Source organism: Leucoraja erinacea, chromosome 27 (genome assembly GCF_028641065.1).
Source record: "Leucoraja erinacea ecotype New England chromosome 27, Leri_hhj_1, whole genome shotgun sequence".
In the NCBI taxonomy this organism is placed as follows: domain Eukaryota; kingdom Metazoa; phylum Chordata; class Chondrichthyes; order Rajiformes; family Rajidae; genus Leucoraja; species Leucoraja erinaceus.
In genome coordinates, this window is record NC_073403.1 from 30,209,019 (window position 1) to 30,234,468 (window position 25,450).

Consider the following 25,450-nt stretch of genomic DNA (forward strand, 5'->3'; position numbering starts at 1 on the left):
ATTGAAGATTCTCGAGGGTTTTCAGAGTTTTTTTTTCATGCTCTGTCCCACTTCTCTGTTAAGGAGAGAATGACATTGCTTGAAATCGAGAGCAGCAAAGTTTAAAGGTGATTTAGGGCTGTAGTTGCTGTCTTACAGCGCTAGAGACCCTGGTTCGATCCTGACTACAGGTGCTGTCTGTATAGAGTTTGTACGTTTTCCCCTTGACCACGTAGGTTTACCCCGGGTGCACTAGTTTCCTCCCACTCTCCAAAACGTGGAGGTTTGCAAGTTAATTGCCTTCTGTAAAATTGTAAATTGTCTCTTGTGTGTGTAGGATAGTGCTAGTGTACGGGATGATCGTTGGTCGGCGAGAACTCGGTGGGCCGAAGGGCCTGTTTCCTAAAGTCTCTTTGGTCTTAATCGGAACAAAGGAGCAAATAGGTCCTTCTGCGGTTGTACAGAGCCCTAGTGAGACCTGGAGTATTGTGTGCAGTTTTGGTCAACTAATTTGAGGAAGGACATTCTTGCTATTGAGAGAGCGCAGCACAGGTTTACAAGGTTAATTCCCGGGATGGCGGGACTGTCATATGCTGAGAGAATGGAGCAGCTGGGCTTGTACACTATGGAGTTTAGAAGGATGAGAGGGTATCTCATTGAAACATATAACATTGTTAAGGGCTTGGACATGCTAGAGGCAGGAAACAGGTTCCCGATGTTGGGGGAGTCCAGAACCAGGGGCCACAGTTTAAGAATAAGGAGTAAGCCATTTAGATTGGGGGTGATCAGCCATGATCATATTGAATGGCTGGCTCGAAGGGCCAAATGGCCTACTCCTGCACCTATTGTTTATTGTCTATTGTCTCTAAGGTATCAAGATGGTCAGGGAATCTTTTGTTCCATAAAGATTGTCAGATAATCTTTTTTTTTTACGAAGAGAGTGGTAAGTGCCTGGAATGTGCTGCCAGGGTTGGTGGTTGAGGCAAATATGATAGTGGCATTTTAGAAGCTTATGGTCAAGTGTAAGAATATGCAGGGAATGGCAGGATTTTGGTTATGTGCAGGTAGATAAGAGATGGTCTTGGCATCATGTTCAGCATGGACAATGGGTCTGTTCTTGTTCAGCTCACTCTAAAGAAGGGCCTAACCCCGAAACATCACCCAATCCTTTCACCCAGAGATGCTGCTTGTTCCGCTGAGTTACTCCAGCATTATGGGCCTGTTCTTGTGCTGTACGGTTCTATGTTCTATTACAAGAATGGGTGCACTGTTATCCATATAGTTACAGTACATCCTTCCTTTTAAGATGTTTGGGAACAGCGTTTCCATCATCTAACTGGCACTGGGGAACATGGACAGCTGATGTTTCAGATTGGCACCTTTCCTCAAACCTAAAATGTCACCTATCCATGTTCTCCAGGGATGCTGCCTGACCCGTTGAGTTACTCCAGCACTTTTCTTGTAAACCAGCATCTGCAGTTTTGTTGTGTCCACATCTAACGCTACAAGACAGGAAACCTTCCGACAGTGAACTTATTGATGAACAATCAAAGAGCAGTTCTAACTGCTGTATTGTAAAGGAATGGGAACATCTGACACCCCGTTAGTTGCCCAGCACGTACCTGGAATAACTGTGATGGTTTTCAGTGCCCGCAGAACACGAAAGGTTCTTAAAGCAGAAACGTTACCCAAATCCACAAATTCAGTCAGGTATCTAATCAAGAACAGCAGAGAGACAGCAGCTAAGTTTTATTACATGCTGTTGTTTCAGAGAACACAATATTCACCCTCTCATTTACAGATGATTGAGAACTTCCAATTCCCATCATTTCATTACAATGCCTCTCCATAAATATGCAAAATTAAACTGAAGTTTTGCAAAAAAAAGTCGCACACTTATTTAAAAGATGTGAAATTGTGAAAAAGAATTGAAGAATTGCCAAAAGGTAATTCTCAGGAAAGGTATGTTAGACCACTGATAATAAATGTATTTACCCACTATATTAATGGTGGTAGATTAGATTACTGGCTTTATTAAGACTGCAAGCAGGAATTGCTTATAAATGAGGAAGAACTTGCAGATCTTGCAGCTATAACCCTCGAATCTCACGCAGGGTATTTGATACAAGATGGCTCAGTCAAGATTCTACAAATGACAAATGAATGAGCTGATATTCTATTTTTAGTGTTTAGTTGAGTTTAGCGAGTCAGCGTGGAAACAGGCCCTTCGGCCAACCAAGTCCGCGCTGACCAATGATCCCCGCACACTATCACTGTCCTGCAAACTAGGGAACATTTGCAATTTTACCGAAGCACTTTAACCCACAAACCTGTAAGTTTTTGGAGTGTGGGAGGAAATTGGAGCACTAAGAGAAAACCCACACCATCACAGTAAGAATGTACAAACTCTGTACAGACAGCACCCGTAGTTATGAACGAACCTGGGTCCCTGGCGCTGCAACCACTGCACCAGGGTGCTAGGCCTTTCCTGGTGATTTTGGTTGAGGGATAGGACGGTACGGTGGCGCAGCAGTAGAGTTGCTGCCTTACAGCACTTGCAGCGCCAGAGCCCCAAGTTTGATCCCGATACGGGTGGTGGCTGTACGGAGTTTGTACGTTCTTCCCGTGATCTGTGTGGGTTTTCTCTGAGATCTTCTTTTTCCTCCCACACTCCAAAGACGTACAAGCTTGTAGGCTAATTGGCTTGGTATAAATGTGAAATTTGTCCCTAGTGCATGTAGGATAGTGTTAATGTGCGGGGATCGTTGGTCGGTGCGGACACGGGGGGCCGAAGGACCAGTTTCCACGCTGTATCTCGAAAATAAACTAAACATAACCAGGGGTCACAGTTTAAGAATAAGGAGTAAGCCATTTAGAACGGTGACGAGGAAACACTTTTTTTCACATAGAGTGGTGAGTCTGTGGAATTCTCTGCCTCAGAGGGCGGTGGATGCAGGTTCTCTCGATGTTTTCAAGAAAGAGCTAGATAGGGCTCTTAAAAATAGTGGAGTCAGGGGACATGGGGAGAAGGCAGGAACGGGTACTGATTGGGGATGATCAGTCATGATCACATTGAATTGCGGTGCTGGCTGGAAGGGCCAAATGGCCTACTCCTGCGCCTGTTGTCCATTGTCTATTGTCAAATAAACATCGATCACAACTTTGGAAGAATTCTTTAATCTCCTTTCAATAACGTTACAAGATAGGTACTGCATTCATGGCCAGACAGGCACGGCCTCGAGTCCCAGCAACTCTGACAAGGCAGCCCTCTCTCAGTATGGCTATGACATTGTGAAGAAACTAAAATGCACAGGTTTTTGCCAAATATTGACATAGAACATAAAACATAAAACAGAACTGCACAGGAATAGGCCTTTTGACTCATGCCGTCTGCACCAAACATGATGCCAAGCACAGCTCTCATTGCCCTGCACATTATCAATAGACAATAGACAATAGGTGAAGGAGCAGGCATTTCGGCCCTTCGAGCCAGCACCGCCATTCACTCTGATCATGGCTGATCCTCCACAATCAGCACCCCGTTCCTGCCCCCTCCCCATATCCCTTGACTCCGCTATCTTGAAGAGCTCTATCTAACTCTCTCTTGAAAGCAACCAGAGAATTGGTCTCCACTGCCTTCTGAGGCAGAGAATTCCACAGATTCACAACTCACTGGGTCAAAAAGTTTTTCTTCATCTCCATTCTAAATGGCCTACCCCTTATTCATAAACTGTGGCCCTGGATCTGGACTACCCCATCATTGGGAAAATGTTTCCTGCCTCTAGCGAGCCCAATCCCTTAATAATCTTATATGTTTCAATAAGTACTCCTCTCATCCTTCTAAATTCCAGTGTATACAAGCCCAGTTGCTCCATTCTCTCAGTCCCGCCATCCCGGGAATTAACCTCGTGAACCTACGCTGCGCTCCCTCAATAGCAAGAATTTCCTTTCTCAAATTTGAAGACCAAAATTGCACACAATATTCAAGTTGTGGTCTCACCAGGGCCCTGTACAACTGCAGAAGGATGTGTTTGCTCCTATACTCAACTCCTCTTGTTATGAAGGCCAACATGCCATTAGCTTTCTTTACTGCCTGCTGTACCTGCATGCTTACTTTCAGTGACTGATGAACAAGGCCCCCAGATCTCGTAGTACTTCCCCTTTTCCCAACTTGACACAATTCAGATAATATTTTCCCTTCCTGCTTTTGCAACCAAAGTGTACTACCTCATTTTTATCCACATTAAACTGCATCTGCCATGCATCCTCCCATTCACCAAACCCGTCCAAGTCACCCTGCATCCTCCTAGCATCCTCCTCACAGTTCACACTGCCACCCAGCTTTGTGTCATCTGCAAATTTGCTAATGTTACTTTTAATTCCATTATCTAAATCATTAATGTATATTGTAAATAGCTTCGGTCCCAGCACCGAGCCTTGCGGCACTCCACTCGCCACTGCCTGCCATTCTGAAAGCAGGCAGGCAGACCCGTTTATTCCTACTCTTTGTTTCCTGTCTGCCAACCAATTCTCTATCCATGTCAATACCCTACCGCCAATACCATGTGCCATAATTTTGCCCACAAATCTCCTATGTGGGACCTTATCAAATGCTTTCTGAAAGTCCAGGTACACTACATCCACTGGCTCTCCCTTATCCATTTTCCAAATTACATCCTCAAAAAATTCCAGATTAGTCAAGCATGATTTCCACTTCGTAAATCCATGCTGACTCGGACCATATCCCTCCATTCCCTGTGTATTCAAGAACCTATACAAAAATCTCTTCAATTCCACTATCGAATCTGCCTCCACCACCATCTCCAGGAGCAGGTTCCAGACACTCACCACCCTCTGTGTATAAAACTTGCCAAGCACATCTCCTTTAATCTTTGCCCCTCTCACTTTAAACCTATGCCCTCCATTATTTGATGTTTTCCAACTGGGGAAAGATTCCGACTACTTATCTTCTCTGTGCCTCTCATAATGTTATAGACTTCCATCACATCTCCCTCATCCTACAGTGTCCCAGAGAAAACAATCCAAGTCTGTCTGACCTCTTCCTTTAGTTATTGCCCTCTAATCCATGCGCAAAATTAGGGTGACATGGTGGCACAGCGGTAGAGTAGCTGCTTTACAGCGCCAGAGACCCGGGTTCAATCCTGACTATGGGTGCTGTCTATAGGGGGTTTGCACATTCTCCCCCTGTGGAAAACCGCATGGTGTTTTCGCAGGGTGCTCCGGTTTCCTTCCACATTCCAAAGATGTGCAGGTTTGTAAGTTAATTGACTTCTGTAAATTGTCCCTGGGGTACAGGATGTGAAATTGGAATAAAAAAGAACTGATGTACAGGTAATCATTGGTCGGTGCCGACCCGATGGATTGAAGGGCCTGTTTCCATGCTGTATCCCTAAACTAAACTAAACTAAACATTCTGGGCCTCCTCCATGGCCAGAGTGAGCGCCACCGGAAATTGGAGGGGCAGCACCTCATATTCCGCTTGGGCAGTCTGCACCCTAGCAGCATAAACATTGAATTCTCCAATTTCCGGTAACCCTTGCTGTCTCCTCCCCTTCTCATCTCTCCCTCAGCTCTTGGGCTCCTCCTCTTCCTTTATCCTTTCTTCTCCCCACCCTACGTATGAAGAAGGGTTTCGGCCTGAAACGTTGCCTATTTCCTTCGCTCCATAGATGCTGCTGCACCCGCTGAGTTTTTCCAGCATTTTTGTCTAAACCAAACTAAACTAAACCAAACTAAGCTAAATTAAAACTAAACTTAAACTAAATCTAAAAAGAATATTCTCCAAAGTCTGGAAGGGGAAGAAGGAAGATAACATTATAAATGATCTGAAAGTAAGTCCAAAATTGAGGCACAAGGAAGTACAAGGGTGGGCAATCACTGAGTTGCATCCTGCCAGTTTTATGACTGATGAAGTGCATGTAATGGTCCTTTGTGCACCACAGGCCACTCCCTAGGGGAAAGCATTGCGCTTCTGTCTGCCAGCCACTAACTAGTAATAGAAGCAGAAATGATTCTGCATATTTTAAGGGTTGTAGCACCATCTGAGAGATGAACAATGATAGCTGGCCTCATCAGTGACACCCACATCCTGAAAAATAAAGATTAAAAAACAAACCCCATGTTACAGAGATTGTGAGGGGGTGAAGCTAAGAGATATAGACATGGAGATGAAGAGCGTAGATCTGTTGTGCTAGAACCAGTGTAGTTTAGCAAGGAAAACAGTGATAAAACAAATCAATGTCACAAAATAATCTTTGCATTAGTCAAAAGTCAAGAGTGTTTTATTATCATATGTCCTAAATTTGAACAATGAAATTCTTACATGCATTATACCTTCTGTCTATACACAACATTAAAGAGAACCCATTCATAGAAGTATAGAAACATAGAAAAATAGGTGCAGGAGTAGGCCATTCGGCCCTTCGAGCCAGCACCGCCATTCAATATGACAATGACTGATCATCTGAAATCAGTACCCCATTGCTACCTTCTCCCCATATCCCTTGATTCCTTAAGCACCAAGAGCTAAATCTAATTCTCTTGAAAACATCCAGTGAATTGGCCTCCAATGCCTTCTGTGGCAGAGAATTCCACAGATTCACAACTTTCAGTGTGAAAAGGTTTTTCCTCATCTCAGTTCTAAATGACCTACCGCTTATTCTTAAACTGTGACTCCTGGTTCTGGATTCCCCCAACATCGGGAATATTTTTCCTACATCTAGCCAGTCGAATCCTTTAATAATTTTATATGCTTCCATAAGAATCCCTCTCATCCTTCTAAATCCCAGAGAATACAAGCCCAGTTGACCCATTCTTTCATCATATGTCAGTCCTGCCATCCCGGGAATTAACCTGGTGAACCTATGCTGCACTCCCTCAATAACAAGAATGTCCTTCCTCAAATTAGGAGACCAAAATTGCACACAATACTCCAGGTTTGGTCTCACCAGGGCTCTGTACAACTGCAGTAGGACCTCCTTGCTCCTAAACTCAAATCCTCTTGCAATGAAGGATAAGCTTTCTTCACTGCCTGCTGTACCTGCATGCTTATGGGGCTGTCCCACTGTACGAGTTAATTCAAGAGTTCTCCCGAGTTTCCTCTGATTTGAACCCGGAGAATTACGGCAATCGCCGCTCGTAGGTACTTGGGGCTCCCGTGGACATTTTTCAACATTTTGAAAAATCTTTACGAGTCTTCTTGAGCTTACCACGTTTCCCGAGTACCTGCCGTTAGCGTTACGAGCCGTTAAGAGACACCCTGAGCTCCGACGTACTTGCTACGTACATTCTACGTGCTTCCACGAGTTTGATTTTTTTTTTTAAACTCGGGAGAGCTCTTGAATTAGCTCGTACAGTGGGACAGGCCCATTACTTTCAGTGACTGATGTACAAGCACACCAAGGTCTTATTTTACTTCCCCTTTTCCTAATCTGACACCATTCAGATAATAATCTGCCTTCCTGTTCTTGCCATCAAAGTGGATAACCTCACACTTATCCAGATTATTCTGCATCTGCCATGCATCAGCCCACTCACCCAACCTATCCAGGTCACGCTGCAGCCTCATAGAATCCTCATCGCAGCTTACACTGCCACCCAGCTTTGTGTCATCTGCAAACCTGGAGCTGTCACATTTAATTCCCTCATCTAAATCATGAATATATATTGTAAATAACGAAGGTCCCAGCACCAAGCCTTGCAGCACCCCACGTCACTGCCTGCCATTCTGAAAAGGACCCGTTAATTCCTACTCTTTACTTCTTGTATGGCAACCAGTTCCCTATCCATGTCAATACCCTACTCCCAATACCATGTGCTCTAACTTTGCACACTAATCTCTTGTGTGGGACCTTGTCAGTGGCTTTCTAAAAGACCAGATACACCACATCCACGGGCTCTCCCTGATCCATTCTACTTGTTACATCCTCAAAAAATTCCAGAAGATTAGTCAAGCATGATTTCCCCTTCATAAATCCACCCTGACTTTGACCAATCCCGTCACTGCTTTCCAAATGCGCTGCTATAACTTCTTTATTAATCGACTCAAGCATCTTCCTCACTTCTGATGTAAGGCTAACTGGTCTATAATTCCCCACTTTCTCTCTCCCTACTTTCTTAAAAAGTGGGGTTATATTCGCTACCCTCCAGTCCACAGGAACTGATCCAGCGTCGAGAGAACATTAAAAAATGATCACCAATGCATCCATGATTTCTAGGGCCTCCGCCTTGTGTACTCTCGGATGCAGACCATCAGGTCCTGGGGGGTGGGGGGTGGGAGATTCTAACCTTCACGTGGTCCGCCCTGTTTTGACGAATGCAATCAACCTGGTGTGCACAAATAAGATCAAATAGAACAAGTTGTCCTACAACTTCAGGCTGTGCACGCCAGATGCAAGAAGAAGAAGAAGAAGGTCCTGGGGATTTATCTGCCTTCAGTCCCAACAGTTTACATAGCAACATTTCCTGACTAATGTAGATTCCCTTCAGTTCCTCCCTTCCACTAGAATCTTGATCTTCAGTGCCCTGGAATATCTGGGAGATTGTATGCGTCTTCCTTAGAGAAGACAGAACCAAAGTACTCGTTTAACTGTTCTGCCATTTCTTTGCTTCCAATTATAAATTCACCCGAGTCCGATTGTAAGGGACGCGTCTTCACAATGCAATGTACAAAAGCATGGTCAAATTTACATCTTTAAGTCATTGTTTAATCCAAGTCATTTTGAATCCTTTAATACCTATACATTTTCGATCTCTATTTTGAATGAACCGAATCATTCAGATTCTGGGGATCTCCAGGATAGAAAATTCCTGAGGTTTATCAACCTCACCATGTAGAAATGTCCCCTCCGTTCATCCCCAACGACCCTTCATTTTCATACCTGTGCCACTGGTACTGGATTTCTCAGACAGGTGACATAACTACCCCACATCTAGTCTGTTGTGTCCTTCAAGAATGTTGAAAGTTTTGAAGAAATCTGTACGTTCTTCTAAGCCCTATAGAGCAGAGTCCCACTCACCTTAACCTCTGCTTAAACAAGCTCATCAATACTGAAACCCAACTAGTGAATTTTCACACTATGGCAGATACACCCGTTCTTGTGTAACAAAGCCAAAACTGTAGAAAATATTCCAGGTGAGGTCTTTTTTAGATCCTGTGCAAACTCAATAAGTCTTCTGTATTCAAACTCTCTCATAATAAAATCTGATGTACCAGTTGCCCTCTTCACTGCACATTGCTAACCTTCAGTAACTTGTGTACAAGCACCAAGATACTTTTGCTTTTAGTCTGCTTTCCTGCTGTGCACCATTTTCCCATATTGTATTCCAAGTTTTTGGCCACTCTTTGACATTGCCCAAACTCTCATGAAGTTTATTTGCACCCTCTGTACTCTTAATCCCACCTAACTTAATATTGCAAATTTTGAACTGATATTTTATTCTCTTAGCCTAATCGATCATATAAACTGTGAATAACTGGGGTCCAAAATCATACTTCCTCCACCACTCAAATCCAATAATGCGTTCTAGACTGAAGTAAAAATGTCAAGCAAGTCAAGCTGGAAACAAGAGGCGTTTGTGTAAAAGATTGTTTAGGTTGAAATAAGTGTCAAACTCAGAAAATTCCCAGCAAGATCCATTCAAGTATGAGGAATGGAAATATAATCTTTACCAGAAATTTTATAGTTTTGCATTCATTGTACAGATTAAAAAGCATAAAAAATAATTTAACTTTCTACCTTTTCTAGTTGATCAGGATAAAACTATTTCAGGATAGAGTGGATGAAGTCCAGAACAAATAGTCCAGAAATAATGATTAATTTAACTGTAATGTAAGTGTATGTCTAGGAGAAAGTTGTAAAAATGTTGATAAGATCCAAAAATCCTCTTTAGGAATAAAAATCCATTCTGTTAATGACATAGGTGGTAATGAATGTTAAGGAGAAACATTATACTGTCAGGGAATGATATCTCTACTCATACTCCTGTTAATCAATCATCCCTTAATACAGCCTTTTGATTTTTTTAACACTGCTGGTATGAAGCAGGAAGACTCAGCTCTGTCAAGGCACATATCGTGTTTGGGAGTTATGGATGGTGAACCGGTTCAAGTGACACCATGCAAGCCCCATTTGGAAAATGCAGGAAGCCAGTACACCAGTTAGGCCACAGGCATGGGGCTGCCGGAAGTCCTCACAGTAGGCAATTGTGACTTCAATCAATGCGCAATGCTGACCCCATGCAACAGCTGTTAGATTGGAGCACATGACTCCATCTAACACCATCTCTTATCAAATGCGCCGTAGAAAGCATTTTATCGGGATGCATCACAGCACAGTTTGGGAACAGCTCCATCCAAGACCGCAAGAAATTACAGAAATTTGTGTGGTGCAGCCCAGACCATCACACAAACCATCCTCCCTTCCACTGACTCCATTTGCACCTCATTCTACCTCGGAAAGGCCACCAGCATAATCAAGGACGAGCCGCATCCTGGCCATTCCCTCTTCTCCCCTCTACCATCGGGGAAAATGTACACATCCGGATTCAGGGACAATTTCTTCCCAGCTGTTATCAGGCAACCTAACTATCCTACCAACAACTAGAGAGCAGTCCTGAACTACTATCTACCTCATTGGAGACAGACTATCTTTGATGAGACTTTACTGATTTATCTAGCACTAAACATTTTTCATGTTATTCCCTTTATCATGTATCTGCGCACTGTGGATGGCTTGTTTGTAATCATGTACTGTCTTTCTGTTGACTGGTAACTAAAGCTTTTCACTGTACCTTGAAACACGTGGCAATAAACTAAACACAAACTCAAACTCAAACCATACAGGATTGAACAAACATCCATTAGTAGCGAAATATTTGCAAACATATAGCGAAATATATAGCAAACATCCACAAAGCGAAATATTTGATCTCATTAAACTGGAGAGAAGATTTACGAAAATGTTGCCGGGACTCGAGGGCCTGAGCTATAGAGAGTGGTTGGGCAAGCTAGGACTATTCCATGGAGAATAAGAGTGATTTTACTGAGGTGGACAAAATTGAAATGGCGAATGCACATCCCGAATAGGAATATCTCGGTAAGGGAATCAAAAACTAGAGAAGATAGCTTAAAGGTGAGAGTGGAAAGATTTAATAAGAAACTGAGGGGCAACTTTTTCACACAGGCATGGGAGGTATGTGGAATGAGCTGTCAGTGGAAGAAGTTGAGGTAGATAGTGCAAAAAACACTTAAAGGACACTTGACAGGTACATGGATTGGGAAGGGTTAGAGGGATATGGGTCAAATGCAGGAAAGCACGTCTAGCTTAGATGGGTCATCTTGTTTGGCATGGACAGGTCGAGCCAAAGGCTGTGTGATGCTGTGTGACTATGACTCCATGACTCACTGATGAATTATTGACTGAATACTTCCTAGCTGTGGCTGTGAGGTTTGGTTCCAGACGACTGTCGAAGAGTGGACAGGGTTTCAGAGGTACTGTGATATGCCCATAATAATAGTCCCTGCTGAAGTCAAGCTCATGTTGCAAACATTCTACAACATGTGTGCTCAGTAGGGAATGTCAGACAATTCCACTTCACTAACCACAGCCTTGATGACTGATACTAATTGCAGAACTCGCAACTTCTGTTAACTGGGAGAAACAAATTCTGTTCTTGTCGTGGTTGCGGTGGTCCATGCAATTCAACTATTCATGGGCATAAATTCGCAGAAGAATCCAAAATACTGTCTCGTTAGTGTGAAGATCTGTGAGATTTTGCAGTTTGGTTGGATATGAAATAAATGAACAGAGAATGGCCATATTGTAAACAGAGGCTGATCCGTGAAGGTAATTTGTATAAACCTTCATCGGCCAAAACTCAGGGTAAAGTTTTATGTTGAGCAACATACATGAAACAAAGAAGGAATCTGTCTTTCTACAAATTATATATTGAACTTTTTTTTCTCTTCCCCCCCTTATGTCCAATGTTTACATATTCACATATTCTGTCGTGTTGCAGCAAGTAGGAATGTCATTGTCCCATCTGGGACATATGACAATAAAACACTCTTGACACTTGACACTTGACCTTTCCTGAACTCAGACAATCCCAAAGTGTTTCACAACCATTGGGTATTATTGAATACAGTCACAATGGCAATGTGACGCAAAACACACACAGTTCTGGTCGCCCCAGCGCAGGAAAGATGTGGGGGCTTTGTAAAGAGTACAGAGGCTTGGAAAGGGTGCAGAGGAGGATTGCCAGAATGTCACCTGCTTCAGGGCATTTTAGTTATAACGAGATGTTGGATAGACTTGGATTGTTTTCTCTGGAATGCCGGAGGTTGAAGGGAGACCTGTCAGAAGTATATAAAGTTAGAAGATGAAAAGAAAGGGTAGACAGTCAGAACCATTTTCTGAGGGTGGAAATGTCAAAGACAAGAGGGTATAGGTTTCAGGTGAGATGTGCCTTTTGTGACTTTTGTGTAGGCACATGGATATACAGGGAATGGAGGGATATGGATAATGTGCGGGCAGATAAAAGTTGGTCTTGGCATCATGTACAGCACAGTCATTGTGGGATGAAGGGCCAGTTCCTATGCTGTACTGTTCTCTGTCCAAACCACTCCTATACACAATGATGAGGGACAACTGGACAGATACTAAACAGGAAAACATTGGGAGTCCAATGTTCATCGGAGAGGGAGGCGGGTCCACAAAAGATCCACAAAGAGAAAGAACCTTCCACATTGCTGCATTACATTTATTTCCATATCCCTGTGTTATGCTGTTATTAATATGAGCATTAATCTGTAGTGAATCCATCTAAATACGTGATCTATGCAGAACTCAGGATCAGGAGAGTAGAGGAGGGTTGATGGCCCCATTATACGTCATTCTCACTGAACCTTCCCTATTAAAATTTCTAAAGCAGAAATATAAAGTTAATCTAGTCCAAAATGTTGAAAGGTTTCCATTAGCTTAATTGTCATAAATATTATTTGCTTGGCAACAGGGTTTTGCGACATGATACTAACATTTTAAATAAACATTGCTGATCTAGACTTTTTACTGGTTTCCATAAAACAGTGTTGCTCTATAAACTAGTCATGTACATGAATCACTATACTACTGCGCCACTGTGCCACAGCAGTAGAGTTGCTGCCTCACGGCGCCAGGGACCCGGGTTTGATCCTGACTACAGGTGCTGTTTGTACGGAGTTAGTGCGTCCTCCCCTTTACCATGTGGGTTTGTCTGGGTGCTCCGCTTTCCTCCCACATTCCCAAAACGTGTAGGTTAATTGGCTTTGGTAAAAATGCTAAAATTGTCCTTTGTGTGCAGGATAGTGTTAGTGTACTTGGTAATAGCTGGTCTGTGCAAACTTGGTGAGCCCACGCTGTATCTCTGGAGTCTAAGGTGAAGTCTAAACTGTTTTAATGTAGAGAGAAAGTATTCAGGAGTCTTGCCCTCTGGTAATGGACTGTGCACAGTACTCGCTGCACATTAGAGAGACACACACATCTGAGCTACTGCTGTTGAAATAGAAGGGATATGTCCCATTGGGACACCTGTCCAATGGGGAATTCCTTCCTCAAAGAGACGCACATGCTCATTGTGCTCGTATAGATCAGGGACATGACATCATCGCTGCAGGCCTGAGTAACCAGCCAGGCAGTTATGAAGCATATGGATGCAAGGTGTAGCAGCAATCCAGTCGTTCTGCTGGGGCAGTAATATAGGATAGGTAAATGCTGATTTTTGTTTTAAAAGTTGCTTCATTTTGCATCCAGGATTTGAGAGTGGAATTGGTGAGAAACAGTCACAATAAATGTTATTTTGGTGAAGTGGACATAGGTTATGACTAAAAAAGCAAAAGGTAGAAAAAAAACTGTGATTCCCTCAGTCTCCTGATCCCTATATCCCTTCCTCTGGCTTCACTTTTCACATCCCTTCTCCCCTTCTCTCTCAGCCTTTGTCTTTTTTTCATCTTTGGCCTTTGTCCACTCATCTGCAAATCACCGCCCCACTCACCTGTATCCATCTATCACTTGCCAGGCTTTGTCCTGCCCCCAGCTCTCTTCCACCATTCTCCCCGCTACTGAAATCAGGATGAAATATGGTCCCAATCCAAAACGTTGTCTGTCCATCTTTTCAAGAAATGTTGCCAGACCTGCTGAGGGATCAGTACTTGATGTTTCTTTAGGTATATCTGGGTATAGTTTCTGGGGATATATCCATATCTACCTTACCCCATAAACATTTTGGCAGAAGAATGGAAGAAAACAATTGTAGGATGGAATCATCTGTTTCACATCGGTATCCATTGCAACAGATACATTTACAAGGTTCCACTGGCATGAAGGGGAAGCCAGCAATGGCCGCCACCTGCGCAGCTTGGTTGATAATTCAGAATTGGTGCACAAAATATTTTGTTTAACATGGCTCGCGCTGGCCACACATCACTGGAACTTCCACCTGAAGGAATTTAATGATAATGGAGATAATTCCTACTCACGCCATTGTGATGACACTGAAATCCAGCCAGTTCCAAGGGTCTCGGAGGAAGGTGAAGGAATCAATTACAAATCCTCGGGCAAAGATCTTTATCATTGATTCAAAGGTGTAGATCCCAGTGAAGGCGTACCTGCCAATGTACAATTGAAATAATTAAGTAGAAACATCTATCAGGCTACTTAATGTCCATCAGAGAGCAACATAAGCAGAGCTTTTAAAACACCACACTGATGTAGGGAGGTGAACAGGTGACCATCAGAGCTACAGAACCAACCACTGCAAGACATTTAGCAAAATCAGTCACGCAACAAGGAAACAGGCCCTTTGGCCCATCAAATTCACGCACATCATCAAGGACCCGTTTATGCTAGCCCCACACGAATGTCACTTTATTCTCTACAGATGGCTAATAACACCTTTGGTTTAGTTTAGATTTAGATTGTAGTGTAGAGCAGAAGGATCTAGGAGTACAGTACACTGTTCCCTGAAAGTGGCGTCACAGGTAGACAGAGTGATAAGAAAGGCTTTTGTTCAGGCAGCTACTATAACAGCATTTAAAACACACTTGATTAGATACATGGCTATTTGGAGGGATATGGCCCAAACATGGGCAAATGGGACTATCCTACCAAGGGCATCTTGGTTGGCATGGATGAGTTGGGCAGAAGGGCCAATGTGTGTGTGTGGCATGACTATGTGTTGCTAAGTGACAAGTAATATTCACTCGATAAAACTGTCAGGCAATAAAGATCGCCAATAAAAGTCTAATCATATATCCTGACAGTTTACCATTACTCCATCCGCCATCATTATTATCCTGGCAGTCGCTGGTGACTAAAAACCAACCAGATATGTCACATAAATAGCCTGGCTGCAAGATCAGGTCAGAGGATGGATAGCCTGTGGTGGGTGACTCCACTAGGCTTTAAGGCACAAGCCAGGAGTGAAATGGAATATTCTGAATGAACACAGTTCCAAAAGCTCTGCAGACCGTCAGTATAGCACAGGACAAAGTCATCCATTTGATTGGCATCACATCTACCACCCTGAATATTCATTCCGGCCACTAACAACAGAGTGGCTACTGTGTGTGGAGTCCCCAAAATACACACGGATTACTGGCACAGCGGTAGAGTTGCTGCCTTACAGCGCCAGAGACCCGGGTTCAACACTGACCATGGGTGCTGGCTGCACATTGCATGTTCTCCCCGTGACCGCGTGGGTTTTCCCCGGGTACTCCGGTTTCCCCCCACACTCCAATGATGTACAGGTTTGTAGGTTAATTGGCTTCAGTAGAGATTGTGAATTGTCCCTCGTGCGTAGGATAGTGCTAGTGTATGGGGTGATCGCTGGTCGGCACGGACTTGGTGGGCCAAAGGGTCGGTTTCTGCGCTGTATCTGTAAACTAAACTAAACTAAAATAAGGTTAGTATAGCCCAGGACAAAGTAGTCCATTTGATTGGTATCACAGCAACCACCCTCAACTAACAGCAGAGTGGCTACTGTGTGTGTTGTCTGCAAAATGCACCCCAATGACTCACTGAGGCAACTGCTGGCACCCCTAAACCTATCTCCTCTACCACCACGAAGGGCAAAGGTAGCAGGAACAGGAATCCCACCACTCTCAGCTCCCTTCCAAGTCACACATCATCTTGATTTGGAAAGATATCACCAGTCCATCATCATTCATAGTCATAGAGTGATACAGAATGGAAACAGGCCTTTTGGCAAAACATGCCCACACCCACCAGCATATCCCATCTACACTAGTCCCACTGCCTGCATTTTGCCCATATCCCTCTAAATCTCTAATCCACGTACCTGTCTTATTGTTTCTTAAATGTTGCAATAGTCCCCGCCTCAACTGCCTCCCTTGGCAGCTCGTTCCATACAGCCACCACCCTTTGTGTGAAAAAGTTCCTCAGATTCCTAATAAATCATTCCCCATTCACCTTAAACCTATGTCCTTAGGTTCTCGATTCCACTGCCCTGAGCAAGAGACTCTGTGCATCTACCCAATCTATTCTACCCTCATCCTCTTGCGCTATAAGGAGTGTAGTCCCAACCTGCTCAACCTCTCCCTAAGGCTCAGACCCTCGAGTCTGCCAATATCCTTGTACCCTTTCCAACTTGACAACATCTTTCCTGTAACATGGTGCCCAGAACTGAACACAATATTCTAAATGTGGCCTTACCAATGTCTTATATAACTGCAACATGACCTCCTAACATCTATAATAAATACTCTGATTGATGAAAGCCAATATGCCAAAAATCTTTTTGACAACCCTATATACCAGTGATAGCACCTTCATTCCTGCAACAACATTAACTACCCAACATCATTACATGAGCACCTTTACCAGAAAAATTGCAACAGTCCAAAACGGTGGCAAATGAGATGCAGAGTGTCAATGTGTGAAACAAACGTTCAACGGTGCAGAGTATCTTTCTTCCTATAATAATCAGTGCATTTTTAGATCTAGCAATTCTGGCTTTTCATGAACTTTAATATGGAGACCAAATCGTAGCTGAGATTGAACTTCACAACTTTTATCACAGGCATGTGACACATTAGCTACTTGCTTTGAATGGCCTTTAATAATGTATGTGCAGCACTGTGGCGCAGCGGTATAGTTGCTGCCTTACAGCGCCAGAGAACCGGGGTCAATCCTGACTACAGGTGCTTATCTGTACGGAATTTGTACGTTCTCCCCGTGACCTGCCTGGATTTTCACCTCACACACACCAAAGACGTCTAGGTTTGTAGGTATTTGGCCTGGTATACATGGAAATTGTCCCTAGTGTATGTAGGATACTGCGGATTCGGTGGTCGAAGGTTCTGCTTCTCTAAACTAAACTAAACCATGAAGTGAAGCCTGAGAGCGGAACAGGAATGTAACGATCACATGTTGGCAAAGATACACATGACCTTATTCTCAGTAATGTTCCAGACATCAGTGTGTTTACTATTTATGTAACAGAGATGATGAGTAAAGAAAAAATATTGAGATATTTGTTTTCGTGGAGTTTAAAGGCCTGTCTGGATTAGATTTAGTGAGCGTCTGCAGAATGACATACATTATAAAGTTGTAAAATCAATAAAATCAATAAATCTCTGTACTCTGACGTAGAAGTTTGAAATAAGTTGGAGATCAGATTCTGGCAAACCTGACCTCTGCCCCATTTTGCTCCGTATGCCATTGAGTCTGGGGACAGTTCCAGATTGTCCTGAACTGTGGACTGAAAGCTGCCATAGTCAGCATTCAAGATACAATCCCACTCATTTGAATGGAATGACGGATCTTCATTTCTAAAGCAAGTTCAGGTTTAAGTTCTTGGTTATTTTTCTTTCTTTCATTTCATATTTATGGTTTTAATTACTTTACAGTAGAATCAGAATTTTGGCTAAATTTACACTAACTTTTTAAGAATTTATTTACAATTGATTAATCTATTTTTAAATAGGAGGCACATTTAAAAACGACAGATCTACTTTTTCCAGCCCCATATTTTGGAAAGTTTTGGAGGGTGCAGAGGAGGTTTACCGGAATGATGCCTGGATTAGAGGGTTTTAGCTACTGGGAGAGAAGGTTGACATTGAATTGAAGTTGAATTGTTTTGTCTGGAACGCTGGAGTCCTGATAGCAGTATATAACATTTAGTTTAGCTTATTGTCACAGGTACAGTGAAAAGCCTTTTTATGAGATTTATGAGATGCATAGATAGGCAGTCACCACCTTTTTCCCATGAAGGAAATGTCAAATAGTAGACAACCTGGTTTTAAGGTGAAAGGTGCAAGGTTTAAAGGAGAAGACTTTTTACACAGAGGTGGTGGGTTTCTGGAATGCGCTGCAAGGGGTGGTGCTGAAGGCAGAGACGATTGTGGTGTTTAAGAGACTTTTAGATAGGCACATGGACATGCAGGGAATGGAGGGATATGCATTATATGCAGGCAGATAAGAGTTGGTCTTAACATCATATTCGACATTGTGGACCAAGGAGCCTGTTCCTGTGCTGTACTCTTCTAGGTTCCATGATAGATTCGCTGCCAGTGTACTTCTAACTGTATCATCATCAGTTCTCCCACAGCCTATCTCACCGCTGAGGTCGATTTAGGGCTCCATATGGTTATGGATGGGCTTGGAGATCTAGCTGCAGGAATTTCAAGTTGAACCTTTAATCAACATTAAACTAGCTGAAGCTTCACCATCTGCATTCTTTCCTGACCTAAATCCAGGTTGAGTGTTCTCACTGGATTTGATTGCCTCCTCGAGCCATCCTTCCATCCTTCAATACTCATTTATACCTTTCTCCATCAACAGCTACACTCGAACCATGCATTACAAATGGTGACTTCCTCTCTTCTGACTCCAGCTAACTTTCCCCAAACAATGGGAAAATCTCTGATAAAGAGTTACTGTTGATCTGAAATGATAACTCTGCTTCTATTTCCACAGATGCTGTCAGACTTGAGTTTTTCCAGCTTTTTTTTGCTTCTTTTCTTGCAAAGAGTCATCGAGACATACATCCCAAAAACCTCGGCCCAGCTTGCCCAGGAACATGTCGACCAAGATGGCGCATCCAAGCTAGTCCCTCTTGCCCGTGTTTGGTCCCTATCCCACTAAACCTTTCCTGTCCATGTACCTGTCCGAGTATCTCTTAAATGCTGTTAGATTATCTGCTTCAACTGCCTCCTCTGGCAGTTCATTCCATATACCCACCACACTCTGAGCAAAAAAAATCGCCTCTCAGGTTTGTATTGAATCTTGCCCCTCTCACCTTAAACATATATCCTCTTGTTTTTGATTCTCCTACCCTGGGTGAAAGAGTCTGTGCATTCACACTACCTATCCCCCTCATGATTTTATATGATCACTCCTCAGCCTCCTGTGGTCCATGGAATAAAGTCCAAGCCTGCCTAATCTCTACCTATAGCTCAGTTCCTCAAATCCTAGCCACATCCTCATAAATTATTTCTGCACTCTTTTCAGCTTGATGACATCCTTCCTATAGAAGGGTGATCAAAACCGAATCCAAACGTGGCCTTCCCAACATCTTGCAAAACTGTAACATAACTTCCCAACTTCTATACTCAATACCCGGACTGATGAAGGCCAATGTATCGAAAGTCTTGTTGACCCTCGACTACTTATGATGTCACTTTCACAGAACTATGTGCCTGTACTCCAAGATTTCTTTGTTCTACAACTGTCCAAAGGGCCCTACCTACCTGTCTTGGTTTGACCCCAAATCACACATATCTGCATTAACCTCCATTAGCTATTCCTCAGCCCATTTGCCCAGCTGATCAAGAGCCTGCTGTAATCATTGATAACCATATTAATTATCTAGAATACCATCCACTTTAGTGTCATCTGCAAACTTTTACTAATCATGCCTTGTACATTCTCATCCAAATCATTGAGCCATGGGCCCAGCACTAATTCTTGAGGCACCCCACTAGTCACAGGCCTCTCATCTGAAAAACATGCTTCCACCACCACCCTCTGCTTCCTTCCATGGAGCCAATCTGTATCCAGTTTGCTAATTCTCCCTGGATCCCATGGGATCGAGCTTCCAGAGCACCTTACCATGCAGAACCTTACCAAAGGCCTTCCTGAAGTCCATATTGACCACATATACCGCCTTGTCAACCTTTTTGGTTATCTCTTCAAAAACCCAATCAGATTCATAAGACACGATTGCCTATGTATAAAACCATGGTGACTATCCCCATTAGCCTATGCCTATCCAAATGCCTATATATCTTGTCCGTCCGTTTTTATTTCAGTTTCTAGCAATGTAACTTTAATATATTTTATGGGAGAGTCTCTAATAATTTTGAACACTTTGAAACTCACTATCGTGCAATTTCACTTCCCATTTCTAGAAGAACTTTACAACACATCTCGTTGTCTTCATTCATTTCACCTTACTTTTCTGACAAGGGTTTGAGAATAGGTTATTGGCCATGGGGTAAAGTGTGGGCATAAACAGATCTTTCTCATGTTGTTAGGCTGTGATCAGTGAGTGTCTGCAAAGATTGTTCCTTGACTTGCTACTTATAATCTATATCAATGATTTGACTGAGGGAGCCAAATGTTATCTTTCCAACACATAGACACAAGGAACTGCAGATGCTTGCTTCCAACTAAAGACACAAAGTGCTGGAGTAACTTATCGGCCCAGGCAGCATCTCTGAAGAACATGAATCGATGACATTTCGAGTCTGAAGAAGGGTCTCGACCTGAAACGTCAATAGACAATATACAATAGGTGCAGGAGTAGGTCATTTGGCCCTTCGAGCCAGCACCATCATCTATCCATGTTCTCCAGAGATGCTGCCTGACCTGCTGAGTTACTCCAGAATTTTGTGTCTTTTTTGTCACATTTCAAATTTTTAAACTAGGTGGGAATAGGAAGGAGAATATGAAACAATATTCTCCATGACAATATGAACAAGTCAAGAGAGTGGATGAGAATGTGGAATAAGTGGACTATAACATAGGATAACATAACATGTGCTTTGCTGCACACTTCAGAAAAAGCGAAATGTTTCTTAAATGGTAAGAAATTGGGTAATGTTAATATTTAAAGAGACCTGGTGTATTTGCACACAATTCACTGAAGGCCAATATTCTGGAGCAACAAGTGATTAGGAGCAAATGGTATGTTAAACTTTATGAAAGGAATTGAATACAAGAGTAAGGGAAGATAGACACAAAACGCTGGAGTAACTCAACAGGTCAGGCAGCATCTCTGGAGAAAAGGAATAGGTGACGTTTCGGGTCGAGACTCTTCTTCAGATTGAGATTCAAGGGCGAGGGAAACTAGACGTAAGAAAGGGTACAGAACATATCGGAGCCGGCACCAACGATCAAGGAAAGGTGGAGCCTACAATGGTCCATTGTTGATTGTGGAATAGGTGATAATGAAGTGATACAAACAGTGAAGCTAGAAGGACGGCTACGGTGGGAGAGGAACAGAGAGAGAGGGAATGCAAGGGTTACTTGATATTGGAGAAATCAATAACCCAGTGGTGCTATGAAAGGATGCTCTTGCTACAGCCAAAATGCAGCGAAGATTCACAAGACTGGGTGAAGGAATTCTGTGGTCGCTGCTTGTGGAGAGAGGGACTTTTGGTTAGAAAGTCAAGGGAATGCTTTCCCTGGTGAAGAGTCTTGAGGAGGCACAGTTTGTGATTTACAACTGAGCTGAGGAGAACCTTTAGAGTTCGCCGTGCCAGAAGGCTGTGGCAGCTCAGTGATTATATACGTTCAAAACAAAGATTGATAGATTGCAGAACATTAAAGGAATTAAATGAGACACTGGAAACTGAGTTTGAGATAGAAGTTCAGGAATCGCCCTGTTGAATGGTGGGTAGACAAAAATGCTGGAGAAACTCAGCAGGTGAGGCAGCATCTATGGAGCGAAGGAAATGTCGCCTATTTCCTTCACTCCATAAATACTGCCTCACCCGCTGAGTTTCTCCAGCATTTTTGTCTACCTTCGATTGTCCAGCATCTGCAGTTCCTTCTTAAATTGTTGAATGTGGAGCAGGTTTGAAGGGCTGGATCTCCTACTCCTGCTAAGATTCTTTATGTTCTCAATCGCCACCTTAGTTTTAGTTTTTAGTTTCAGAGATACAGTATGGAGACAGGCCCTTCGGCCCCACCGAGTCCGTGCTGCCCAGCAATCACCCATCACACTTGTATTATCCTTCACTCTAGAGGCAATTTACAGAGGAAAATTAACCTACAAAGCCGCATGTCTTTGGAATGTGTGAGGACATCGGAGAACCCAGAGAAAACCCAAGGGAGATCGTGCAAACTCTGCACAGGCAGCACCCGTAGTCAAGATCGAACCGGTACTCTGCAGTACCACTGAGCCTGAGCTGTGCCACTGTAATGCCCTCCAGTGTCTGTATTAGTGCCTTTCACAGTGTTTACCATAATTAATGTGTGTGAATGCTGTTAAATAAAATCAAATCAAAAATACTTCTCTCTTATTTGCTGGTCAAATAAAATCAAATCAAAAAGAATTTGTATTGCTGTTATATGCATAGTGATTGCATAGATAGTGTCGACTCGATAGACCAAATTGCCTAATTCTGCTCCTATGTTTTATGATTGATCCTACGTTAGAGATACGGCATAGAAACAGGCCCATCGGCCCACCGATCCACGACGACCATCGATCACCCGTTCACACTGGCTCTATGTTACCAACTTTCTCATCCACTCTCTACAAACTCGAGGCAATTTATGGAGGCCAATAAACCTACAAACTGGCATGTCTTTGGGATGGGGTTGGAACCTGGAGCAGCCAGGCGAAACCCATGTGATCATAGCGAGAACGCGCTAACTCCACGCCAACAGCACCCTTGGTCAGGGTCGAGCGCGGGTCGCTGGCGCTTTGAGGCAGTGGCTATACCAGCTGCGCTATTGTGCTGCTGTGTGATACATAGATGGATGGGGTGAAGTTAAAATGCACCTCAGTTGTGATGCGATTCATTGCCCAGCTTCAAACAAGTTATAAACTTGGTGACGTATCGGACTGCTGGCAGTCCCAGTGGAAAAATACTGCAGCAATACAGTTTGGAAAAAATGGTATCAAGCCAGAGGAGGGAGGTCTGGGCAAATGATAAATTTTAAATAAAGAGAACACAAATTAGAGGTAAACTGTTCTTGACATTTGATCTTGACATTTTGAAAAATATAATAAGGAAACAATTCTGATGGTAATTGGGTCGACTTAAAAGAAAAATATGATCTAAGTACATGTAACGTTACAATAAATAAGTTTAGAAGTATGATGGTTGTAATATTAGAGTAGTGGAAGCTGGGATAGGTTGAAGAAATTAGTTCAGAGGCTGGGGAACATGGAAAGAAAATCAGATTAGTTTAAGCAGTGGTGGCTATAAAACCAATGTATTATTGTGAAAACACATCTGGGCCTCTGGTGTGGTGTAGACAAGGAAATCCACCATTCTCCCCAGACCACATCAATCTAGACCAACAACAATATAGTTTATTTTTATCTGATATAGCCCAGAAAACCACTCAATTGTTTAAGATTGTGAACATATCACACAAGAATAAAATTGGAAAGGTGACCCAACATTGACCTCAGTTTACATATTCTGCAAAGACAAAGGCAGAGTCAACCATGCACAATCTATGGATCAACGCCAACCGCGGAGAGCTATCTCACGTACTCGAGTCAAACAGCCACCTGACTCCATTTTATTCCCACGTTCTCTCCTTTCAGTCAACAACACAGCTTCCTTCATCAACTGAACAGCACGCAAAGAAAGCTTTTCACTGTACCGCAGTACATGTGACAGTAAACTAAATTGCAGATATCCCTAGACAGCTCACATGGGAATCATGGACATTTTATAGCAAAGGAAGAAGCGTCTATACCAGTGGAATAATAGTAACCCAGTCTAATTCCACTTTCCAGCACTAGGACTAGATGCTGCAGGTCACAGCTCTAAGTATATATCATGCACCATAAACATCATGAGGGTTTCTGCTCTTTAAAGGGTTTCAGGCAGTGTTTCACCCCTTACCTTCCTCTAGGTCAAGTTACTTTTCCTCACATTTTCAGCATAACCTCTATCCCCTTGCATTCTTTAGACATGCAGCGTGGAAACAGGCCCTTCGGCCCACTGAGTCCGTGCTGACCAGCGATCGCCGTGCACTAGAACTATCCGACACACTAGGGACAATTTACAATTTGCAGAAGCCAATTAACCTACACACCTCTATGTCTTTGGAGTGTGGGAGGAAACTGGTGCACCTGGACAAAACCCATGTGGCCACGGGGAGAATGTACAAACTCTGCACAGGATCGAACCCGGGTCTCTGGTGCTGTAAGGCAGCAGCTCTACCACTGCGCCATTGAGCTGCCCAATGATCATTTAGCATCCAACTGAAACAGCCACGCTAATTATATACAGGTAGGTCAGCTTTTATGCTCATTTGCATAATACTAATTGGATATAGCGCGAATGGTGAGTTAAGGTCTACCAGAAGAATGGTCCTGTCTGAAACATCACCCATCCATGCTCTCCAGAGATGCCATCTGACCTGCTGAGCCACTTCAGCACCCTATCCTTTTTAACACACTCCCTGCATTATGTGGGCACGATCATATATAACGCAATTTCATGCCATAACTCATAAACCTGCTGGTTTCAATCAATCAATCAATCAATCAATCAATCAATCAATCAATCAATCAATCAATCAATCAATCAATCAATCAATCACTCAATCAATCAATCAATCAACCTTTATTGTCATCTTGCAAAGCAACAGTTGTACAGTGCAAAATGAGAAGACGTTTCCCAGGGAATACCAGAGCATCGCACATAAAACTTAAACATTTCACACATACATAAAAACAATAAAAACAATCCAGTCCCCGATAAAAACAATACGAATAGTTAAAAAGTGGAGGTAAAAAACAGCAACATTAAAATACAAATAAAAAACAGTCATCAATTGTCTAGGGCAGCTGATTTAAGTGGCCAGTGCCAGAGTTGTTATTAAATTGTCAGTGCAAAAATGCAGCAGATGTTTAACCCCCATCTATACAAATATTCTCCAAGGGCCCCCTCTTCCTCATTTTAATATTCTGCCATTTATTGTACTGCCTCGGGTCTATTAAACCTCCCCGGATGCTATACTTCAGTTTTCTGCAGATTAAAGTCAAAGTCACAGTCAGTCAATTTTACTTGTTACATGCACCCAAAGGTGCAGTGAAATGAATTTGCCAGCAGCGATACATTTAAAAAGAACACACAATACAAATAAGATCTAACAGAAACATCCACCACAGCATTCTTCACTGTGGTGGAAGGCAACCAAGTTCAGCCAGTTTGTTCTTCCATGGTTGGGGCCTGCCAATGACTATCATTTGCTTT

General features: G+C 43.0%; 1 protein-coding gene across 1 annotated transcript in view; it reads right to left on the reverse strand.

Annotated features, from left to right (window-relative positions):
* Positions 1 to 25,450, reverse strand: part of LOC129710391 (sodium channel protein type 2 subunit alpha-like) — a 241,316-nt gene that overhangs the window by 129,014 nt on the left and 86,852 nt on the right. The window contains exons 5-6 of the mRNA XM_055657358.1: positions 14,516 to 14,644; positions 1,602 to 1,693 (exon numbers count right to left, since the gene is read on the reverse strand). Coding sequence (XP_055513333.1) covers positions 1,602 to 1,693; positions 14,516 to 14,644 — 221 coding nt within the window. The remainder of the gene's footprint in view (positions 1 to 1,601; positions 1,694 to 14,515; positions 14,645 to 25,450) is intronic.